At 38.4% G+C, this 9,900-nt stretch overlaps 1 protein-coding gene across 4 annotated transcripts in view; it reads right to left on the reverse strand.

The window, feature by feature from the left end:
* LOC140664685 (multiple PDZ domain protein) overlaps positions 1–9,885 on the reverse strand; it is a 101,956-nt gene extending 92,071 nt beyond the window's left edge. For 3 of the 4 annotated variants that reach the window (XR_012046487.1, XM_072890035.1, XM_072890033.1), the window contains exons 1-5: positions 9,593–9,708; positions 9,339–9,414; positions 8,855–9,231; positions 8,646–8,771; positions 8,356–8,471 (exon numbers count right to left, since the gene is read on the reverse strand). Coding sequence is in view for 3 of the 4 variants with exons in the window: in XM_072890035.1 (XP_072746136.1) it covers positions 8,356–8,471; positions 8,646–8,771; positions 8,855–9,231; positions 9,339–9,414; positions 9,593–9,628 (731 nt within the window). In the remaining variant the exon portion in view is untranslated. Of the gene's footprint in view, positions 1–8,355; positions 8,472–8,645; positions 8,772–8,854; positions 9,232–9,338; positions 9,415–9,592 lie in introns of all 4 variants that reach the window. The other variant, XM_072890034.1, reaches the window with a different exon arrangement.
* Between the last annotated feature and the right edge of the window lie 15 nt (positions 9,886–9,900).

A 9,900-nucleotide genomic window follows, 5' to 3' on the forward strand; every position in this document is an offset into this window, starting at 1 on the left:
TGTGTGAGACAGTTGAGAAAAAACGGGCCAACTCTTCATGAAAACATAACATAAAATGGCAAAATAAAATTTGTCTCTGAAGTACACACTTTTCATTCCCCGGACACGAGCGTATTTGTATAGAAACGTAATTTAGAAAAAATATAACTGTATTATATTAAAGCGAATATGTGTCTTAAACTTTTAACGTTTAAAAAGCGCGAAGGGAAAAGAGAATAAATTAAGTCTCGCGAAAATGCGCGACAAATGTAATTTCTACGTCATTCCAGTTTCCATTTGCATTAACCAGAAATAATTGATGATCTTAAGGGACATAATAGACCGTTATGCGGGAGACAAAGTGCCGCTGCCAAATCGAAGGACAGATATTATATATATACGTAAGGAGGAAAATTTTGCCGCACTATTCGTGCATAGTTAAGACGCGCGGTCACGCAGCCGTAAAACCTGAGAGAATGTGATTGCCGTCTTCTGCGTTACGTAAGTGTAAGTACGTGTATACGTATGTATGTACTTGTCCAAGCAATGATAGTGTAGGATCGATCGAGCAACAAGTGCAGAAAGCAGAAGAATTTGTACGATGTGTCCGCGTTAATGGCGCGCCTATTCTACTGCGTACATTACTCTCTCTCTCTTTTTCTCTCGTTACATTAGTGGACTAGAGAACAAAGAAAGACAACAATCACGCTCACAAAAGATTTATTATACTTTTCTTTTCCCTTCCCTTAACGATACCTATTTCATTTCTTGAAATAAAATATACAAACAATACAAAAAATAGTAGTATCTGTTATTTTATTTATAATATATTCATCTCGTAAATATATATATATATATATATATATATATATATATATTCTCCATCGTGATATTAAATAATATAATTCGTCAAGAATTAATTGGTGTTGAATAAAGTTTAGCGAATAATTTAATTTTTACTTTTCGCGAGTTATCTTCCTCACTTTTGACACTTGGAAACGCACAGACGTAATTATGTACTATAGAAATCTCAGTATTTACACATACACCACGCCGGAAGAGAAAAGAAAAAGCAGCTGGTCGACACAATAGATATTACCCGTTAATATATTTTCTGGCGGACAAGAAAGGCGGGGTCAGACTGAAAGGAACATTTTTTTTTTTCCGTTCCACGAGTGAACGAAAGAGCAAAAGGGAGATTATATTGATCCAAGTTACGAGCTGCTTATCCCGACCCTGCCCCGGAATCATTCACGTAGAACCTTGTAATTTACGTTGGTGAACGTTACTATGTATATATATATACCTTTCGCCAGCATTTATGTTCGCAATCAATGTAGTAAAAATCAAAAGATTATTTAATATCTAACTTTTTTTTTAAAGAAATAATAATTTATTTCTTTCCTCGCGTTTCTTTTAACTAGCAGATAGGATTATATTTAGAAGTTTATATACGCAAATGAAATAGATTTGAGAGATAGATGAAACACGTTATTACACACTCTAATTAAATTAGGATTATTGAGATAATGTGAATAGCTATAATTAGCGTATATTTGAAATTCCTACTATTTGAAATCAATTTTAATGATTATTCAATATCGCGCAGAGTGTGCGCGTGGGTGTGTGTAACACAACGTATTTTTATTTAATGACTTTCGCAATTACGTCCTCCCAGTTGTGCGTTTGTTAATTGAAAAAAATAGAATTAATGTCATTCGAGGCGAAGTTCGTGAAGAGGCTAATTATCCATTTAAATTGTGAAAACCTTTTAGCTTCGAGTAGCGACTCAAATGATAGCTAATAAACAGAAACGGGCCGCGTCTACAGTTTTGTCAGTTTAATTATTATATGATTGTTCGCAGCGATAACACAGCGCGCTATCCGGCACAATGCCTGTAATCGCCGGATCATCACAGCCTTGTAGAGCGCAAGCAAAGAGGGGGAGGGGGGAGGGTAAGAGAGAAGGGGGAACGGGTTAATCAATTTCTTGCCGCGGTCCCGTGTTGACCGTGTCGGAAGAAATGTATTAACCGTCACATCGCACAATTCTGCCGCAAATCCTGCAGGCATCAGGCACGAATACATGCTACATTTTCGGGCAACGTACAAGAATAGAACGAGAACTAAATCGAAAAGCGAGAATAGAAACCGAGGCCGAGGCACTTTGCACGGTATTCCGCGGCGTCCGCGATAAAACCGCGACCGTCGCCGTCGCTGCCGCGAGACGTGTAGGAGTGGGTATATACCGTAACGTTATTGATCTTTGTTTACGGTGAAAGAGAGTGACGTGTAAAAAGAGTCCGCGCCGCTTCAACCCGCGAGACGACGACCGGTCTTTCCACTTCGAGATTAATCGCGGGAAAATACTGTCGAAGTTTACCGTTAGAGAAGAGAATGCATGTCGATTTTTCAAAAAAAAAAAAAAATGTTGATTCCTTTCTCCTGAATAATATTTGATACAAAACGTTATTATTATCTGAATACAAATGTTATTATTTAATACAAAATGGAAATGTATCCTAAAATTTGTTTATACGCACCACTTGAATCGTACTCTGTGATTTAATAAAATGCTCTGTCAAATTAAATGTATTTAATGTTAACATTTTTGAAACCCAAAATTGCTTTTACATAATTTCCAATCGCTTATAATCTCAAAAGCTAGTGACGCTCCAATATATTTTATTACATTTCGCGGATTTGAATAAGAGTTTTAGGTCATTTAGTTATGTTACAAATCATTGTTATGTATACAAATGGAGAGATAAATAATATAAAATTTAAATATCTAAAATATATGAATTTCAACACAAATTTTAATTCTATATTTTTTAGACCTTAATATTTTTAAACCTTCTGACAAAAAACATATTTATTTCTCTGTCTCTAATTATAACGCGTATTATCATTTACTTTAATAAAGACTAACATGCCAGAAAAATGGCCAGTGATGAGAATTTGACACGAACGGATGTGTGTCGCTTACCGATGTTTTTAAATATTCCCAGCGAAAATGTTAAGCAGGTGTCTTTTTTTTAATGCATGTAAAAAAAAGCGTCGAGCACGCCAGGCATACAGCATCAAGTGGTGCAGCTTTTAAATCGTTCCGCCCTTGACAGAAGTCGCATTACTACCGCGCTCGCGAAAAGTACAACATGCTATAATGGTCGTTAAAAAATGTATCCGGCGAAAGAGTTAATTAGCAATCCCACTTGCAAAAAGTTACGTTCACAAATCAGCTTACAACTTGAGTTGAGCCTGCAACTCTTTAACGGCAGCAGCCATCGCGGTTTGCTTGAAAATGCAAACCTTGTCAAATTCCTTACGAACGCGAAATTCTGTTGCTGTGTGTTTTTATTTTCCACCGTGGATAAAACGAGATTCAACTATGTCTGCTATTCTATGAAAAAAAATTAAACTATTCAAGATATTTTCAGGTATTAAACATGTTCAATAATTCAGTAATTAAATTAATTACGGAGTAGATATATTACGTTTTTTTTTTTTTATCAAATCAATTTGAATGTAATGTAGTTTTACTCTCGCGAACGGTATTTGATTCGGTGATGAAATTTGTCTTGTCTTTATCGAACGAACAAAGCGCAAAATGTGACGGCGGCGACAACCGGGTCGATTGCAAAGTACAAACTATCGGGGGGGGGGAGAGAGAGAGAGAGAGAGAGAGAGATACTAATCTCCATTGTTGCAACTATATAACGCACGGCCGCTTGGTTAACGATATTGACCCTCTTCGCGAAACATTTGTTTTAGGATGAAACAATCGTTCCGTAAAACAACCGATCCAGCTGACGCGATCTAATTGCCTGGATTCGATAGCGTCGTGCGTTCTAGATACATTTTACGCGAACAATGGAAGCGCTAGAAAAACGTACGAAAGGCTTTGAGCCTCTACAACTCCAGCCTGGAACAATTCTCGCTTCGTCTTTTGAGATGCAAATCCCAGCCAAATCAAAAGCGAGAAGACTCTTCAAAAGCGTGATTCCATTCTGATCACTCCAATTTTTAAAAATATCTTAATATATATTTTCCTGCGTGTCGAAATTTTGGTAAAATTTTCAAGAATTTTCTATAAACATTCTTCGTGAAAATTATAGAAAGAACAAGTCAAGAGAGATTTCACTCATTCAGCGATCCTCTCGCGTGTATATTTTAGAAAATTTATCCCATATTAATGCATGTGCTATTGATAATTCCATACATGTCCCGCGCATGATTTAACAGATAGAATAGATATTAAAATATGGAATGTTTTGTGTCTTCAGCAAAGCCCTTTGTATAAATTATAATATCTCTAACATTAAAAAAAAGCAGAATTTCTAAAGATAAATAAAATCTTATTGTACGACAATATTATACGACATATACGTATATGTTGATAGTAATATCCATTGCACAAATAAAATTTCTTCTGCAAACAAATCTGACGCACGATAAAACCGCATTTAATATATCGTTGCTTTTACGAAATTCTCGTGATTATACTTGAAATATTTATACATTGTTGTATTGAGAAAAACGAGCGCTGTGTAACCGGCTAATAATTCACTCTTGACTTTCTCTCCCGCGCGGTAAAATTCGTTAACGTGTACATAACGGGCGATGCATTAACCGCGCCGAGCTTTTTCGAGGGCTGCGAGATATACTTAATACTGCACATTTCATTGGATGTGTCGATAGTAAAACCGACAAGTTTCGCATTTTAACCGTGTGATCGTTGACCACGTAAAAATTCGCCAAGATAAATTTTCACAATATCCGAAAAAAAACTTGAAAATACCACGAATAAACATGCATAGAAATTAATTAAATTTTGTAATAATCTATCAGCGGATAAATGTCAATTAATCCAAATTTGTTATTATAAATTGATGAAAGAAAATAGCAACCTTCAAATATGACTGTTACTTGATTAACATTAATGTATTCGCGAAATTTTCAATTATCTAATTAATTATTTAATCACTAAAATTATTTATAAAAGCTCGCCTTATTTAATATTAATGTATATCAAAAAGTTTTCATAGCTATCTAGCTAACAATTAAGTTTATAAATTTTTTATAGATTTTTTCTTCTATAATATTATTTAGCGTGATGTCAAAAGTGGCAAAACGCTTGCTTTATGTAGGCCAGCCATCGATTCGACAACAAATTACTTACGCCCTGTAATTCATACCCTCACGATCGTTATATTCGTTGCAGTTTGAAAAAAAAAAACCATAATAGCTAAAAGGATTTATTTCTAGAATAAAAAGTCATTACCAAATAATTAAAAAAATTCACTGAAAAATGCAGAACTCAAGTTAAAAGAAATAATTACAATGAATAAATTAAGAGAATATTATTTTAAACATATTACAATAAAGAATAAATTAATGAATAAAATATTTTAATAATAATAAAATTAATATAAGTAAAATCAATTCTAATGAAAATAGTATGTAACGACAGAGTATGAATAATAACGCAATTTTATATATATATTATTGTTTCATTAAAATATTTAAAATCTCAGAGAGCGTTAAAAGAGATATCGAAAACACCAGATTTTCAATCTTGGTTTCACCAAGTTTGCCTTCTCTTTTCTCCGTGAAATTCATTATAGCTTGTCATTATCTATGAATAACACGAAAGTGTGACATCGTTAGATGGATTAATTTATGAACGATCACGTGTACCCTCCATGGCGTTGACTGCGATAAATTTCATCGCACGCGTGTGACAAATTTCGAGGAGATGCCTCGATCCCGGTCGCGAAGACGAGAGATGATCGGCCGTCGATTAAATTTCCTACGTTATATCATTCGCTCGGCGGCGCGCGATTCACCGCGATGTCACCGCGACTAAAGGTCCCAGGGCATGAATAATCCGCGCATCGGGGGCTAGAATAATTTCACGTTGAATTCAAATCCGGGATCGATGTGAGGCCTACTCTCTCCTGCCGACGATCTAACCCAGTTTCGCCTACGAAGGCGTTTACAGGCCGCGAAACGCGGCTACTACCGTAGGGTAGAGCCGTGCGAGTCAATAAAAACGCAATTTCTCGCTACTGTTTCGTTAGCGAGAGTACCACCCGATTCGCGAGGGGAGGGTGAAACGATCCGACGAAGCGTGGAAAAAGCTGAACAAGAATTATTTCACACTCCCCCCTCCCTTCATCCCGCCCTCGCGACGTAAACACAATTCATCCGCGATCGAAAGGGCAAACCAATTTCCTCGATTGACCACAGCGATTTCTTTTTTTTTTTTTTTCTCCCCCTCGAATAACATTGCATAACAAAGGGCTATACATGCATATATATACATATATACATATTTCCCGACGTGGTCTACCAACGAGTACTTCGTCATTGCGGATCTACTGCGTCTTGCGACTTTTATCGCTCGAATATTTTGAATCTACCTGCTGTGTTTCGCGTTTATATCGCACGAGAAATCTGAAACCAAGTACCCTATGAACCTTGTGTAACGAGTAATTGCGAGCCGCGAAATGGACCGCGAAACGCGCTTCTTTCACCGGGGCGAGGGGGAGGGGGGGAGAAAAGAAAACCCAGAGCACGCACACCACATGTGAGTCTTTCGCGAGACGACGTCGCCCGCTCGTATTATAGCTGTCATTGTGTTTCAACTCACTCACCTCCCGCGTAACAACCCGCCGCAACAAAATCGCCCTTTTACGAGGTCTCACGGGCAAGAACCACGCGCGAGATTAACGAGCGCATCGCGTGAAAGAGCGCCGCTTCGTACGCGGTAAGGCCTCGCATGCCGCCGTGGAAACGTGATCCCGACACGCGTACTCCTCCTCCGCTCTCCCCGCGGAGATTAATCGGGGGTAGCACCACCCCCTTCCTCCGCCGCGTCAACCTTTAATAGACGAGGCTGCCGGACGACGGCGGATGCGCACCGTGTACACGCGGGGAACGCACTGCGAAAATCGAACGCGCGAAAAATTTGCGATTGGCCCGAAAAGGGTAGAACGCACGCACACGCACGCACACACACACACACACATACACACTTACACACTCGCGACACTACTGTTCGGCGTAGTAATATAATAATGTGACAGGTAGGCGGGCGGATACGTTGCGTGCGTACATGCATGCGTACGCGCGCGCGCGCGCGCAAGGTGCGTGTCCACCGCGTGATAAGAGCGCGTACAAATCCGTCTCGCGACCTTCGGCCGACGAAGGTTCGTCGAAGACTGGTCGACCGCGAGGGTGGGAGGCTCTTTTTCAAAGGCGGTGTTTTCTCGACGGTGGCGGCGAGGCTTCCGGATAGGAAGGTAACGGGCATGCGTGCCATGACGATCGGCACGACCGCGCCGACAGGGTGCCACAGGCCACAGGGTGTGCCTGCGAGAGCGAGAAACGCGTGATCCGGAAACTGTAGCTCGCGGTCGCCTCGTTTCGAGCGCGACGATCTCTGACGACAATCAAGCGCGCGCGCGCCCGCGCGAAGCGCATTTTGCCTCACTCGGAGTTGCGGTTTGACGACGATGATGTAGATTAGGCTACCTGGGAGCTTTGATTCTCTCTCTCTCTCTCTCTCTCTCTCTATACTCGCTCAGAGAGATTCGTGTTTCGCCCTCGTCGAGTCAAAAGGGGATCAAATTTTGCAACGGATTTATGTAGCAGCGAGAGAATTTCTTACAGAAATTTGCGAACTTAAAAATGTAATTTTGTACAAGAATAAATATTTTTATAATGGTTTAAAATTAATTTTAAGCATTAAAATTATTTTCGATTAACTATCTTTTAACTATTAATTTTAAGCATTAAAATTATTTTCGATTAACTATCCTTTCTACTGAAAACGACAGAAGGGATCCTATTAAAGGTTTTTCTTATATAACAATAGAAAGTAAAAGTCTTTTAAATTAAAGATATCACGCTTAGTTTGGCTAGAAAATGTCGATTCGACCGCACTGCGGTAAAAGCGAAGTTACTGGATCACCTAATATATCGCACAGACCATCCGTTATTTCCCGCTTCGCATCTCTCAAATAGAATATATGATATTTTTTTTGACGGCTGTCAAATGCTTTTCTACCTTTGGTGAAATTTATCTGATCGCGTTCAAACTTGTTATATAGGTACATATACACATCAAAACACTTTTATACTCAAGTCCCTAAGGCCACTAAAGAATAAAAATGTCTATCAAATTTTAAACCCAGTCCAGTCTCTCTTGACAAACGCAAAATAAATGCCACTGCTGTTGTCAAAATAATGGCGACATTTCGAAATTTTATTAACCAGCGTATCAAAAATCTATCTATCTATCAAATCAATCTAATCCATCTCTAAAAGCATGCAGCGACAATATTAATAAAAATGAAATATTCGACTCACCAACCCGCGATGCCATTTGGTTGTATTTCCTGCAGAAATATGCCAAGCTCGCCCTTATCCTTGCTGCGAAGTCCGACTACGCTGAATCCCAAACTAGTTCCCTCCGGTTTGTATAACTAAAAAAGAACAAAATTATTGTTACGTTAACGCAAAATACTTAATTCTGTCGTCATATTTTTTTTTATGTAAAAAGTAAACAAGATAAAAAAAATTGTAAAAGAGAAAAAATCTCAAGATCTTTGATCAAAAAATATATTTTATTAATTTGTGAAAAATGTATAAAAATTTACCTGCACTGTAAATATTTGTCGTCCTCTTGCAGCAGCCTCGATGACCTTTTTAAATTCCTTTGCATAAGTAGGAGTGGTTATAGGAGGCATTCCTATAACTTCTGAAGCAAGACTGGGACTAGTAACCTGTAACAAAGTAGCAATATATAACCTTAATATGTAAAAAATATACAGTTAATCTTCAAAGTATAATAATGAAGCAAAATTACCTGCGCACTTGTATCTTCACTGCTGCTATGCAGTAATGGAGCGACAGGAACTCTCTGATCTTCCAGCTCACTGGTGTCCTGATACAAATCTTGATACATGTTTGGTCCAAGTGGCTGCACCGGAGTACTTGGAACAGAAAGCTCCAGCTGTCCACTAATGTTGATGTCAAAGTCACCAGGCAAGATAGATGGATGATGTGTCAATTGAGTGTTCAATTCAATCAAAGAATCCTGAATTGTAACTATGCTGCGAAATACAGGATCCTCTAATAGTGAAATCAATGACTTCAAATCTTGAGACGTATGCATTTGCAGTTTAGGATCATCGTCTACACGTTCCTGTACTTGCTCCAGCAAGTGAAGCGCTGTGGATATATCTGTAATAAAGAATGTAATAGATAATTTAATAAAAAATTAATAGAAATGTATAAATTTACATTTATTAAAAATTTTCATGTTTGATGCATCATGTTTGTATATTTACCAGTACTGAGCGGCATGGTGGTCTTTTGGGCTTTTTTAAATGTATTCAAATGTAGACAAATTTCTCGCACACCCAACTGAAACATAAAAAACTCAATATATTCCATAGGCGCAAAAATATTCGATTTATATGCCAAACTTGTTCTACGTCAAACGTATCACGCAACCATCATATTCTGTTAACCTCAAAACGCTCGCGATACAAGAGAAAGAAAATCATCAATTCTATGACATTTTCTGCTGTCGAAACATCACCTCGATGAACGATTGACTGTCATTAAGCGTCAACATCGTCTGAGTGTATCGCGAATCAATATGAGGTGGCGTGAGAGAAGAGAAGATTATCTTGAGCGTTTTCCAATTCTCACCTCGGTTCGCGTCTCGCGAAGAGAACAAACACTTTTTTCCGTAGTCTCGCACGATTACGAGCGATCTTGTTACAATTCGCGAACCACGGGCAATTGCATCTTGGCGTCAGCTGACTTTACCAAATTATCGCGATATCGAACACTTGACAGATTTCCCCACGTACGCAGAGAATACGGAGCGGACACGCATTCGGC

This window comes from Anoplolepis gracilipes, chromosome 4, assembly GCF_047496725.1.
Source record: "Anoplolepis gracilipes chromosome 4, ASM4749672v1, whole genome shotgun sequence".
Classification (NCBI taxonomy): domain Eukaryota; kingdom Metazoa; phylum Arthropoda; class Insecta; order Hymenoptera; family Formicidae; genus Anoplolepis; species Anoplolepis gracilipes.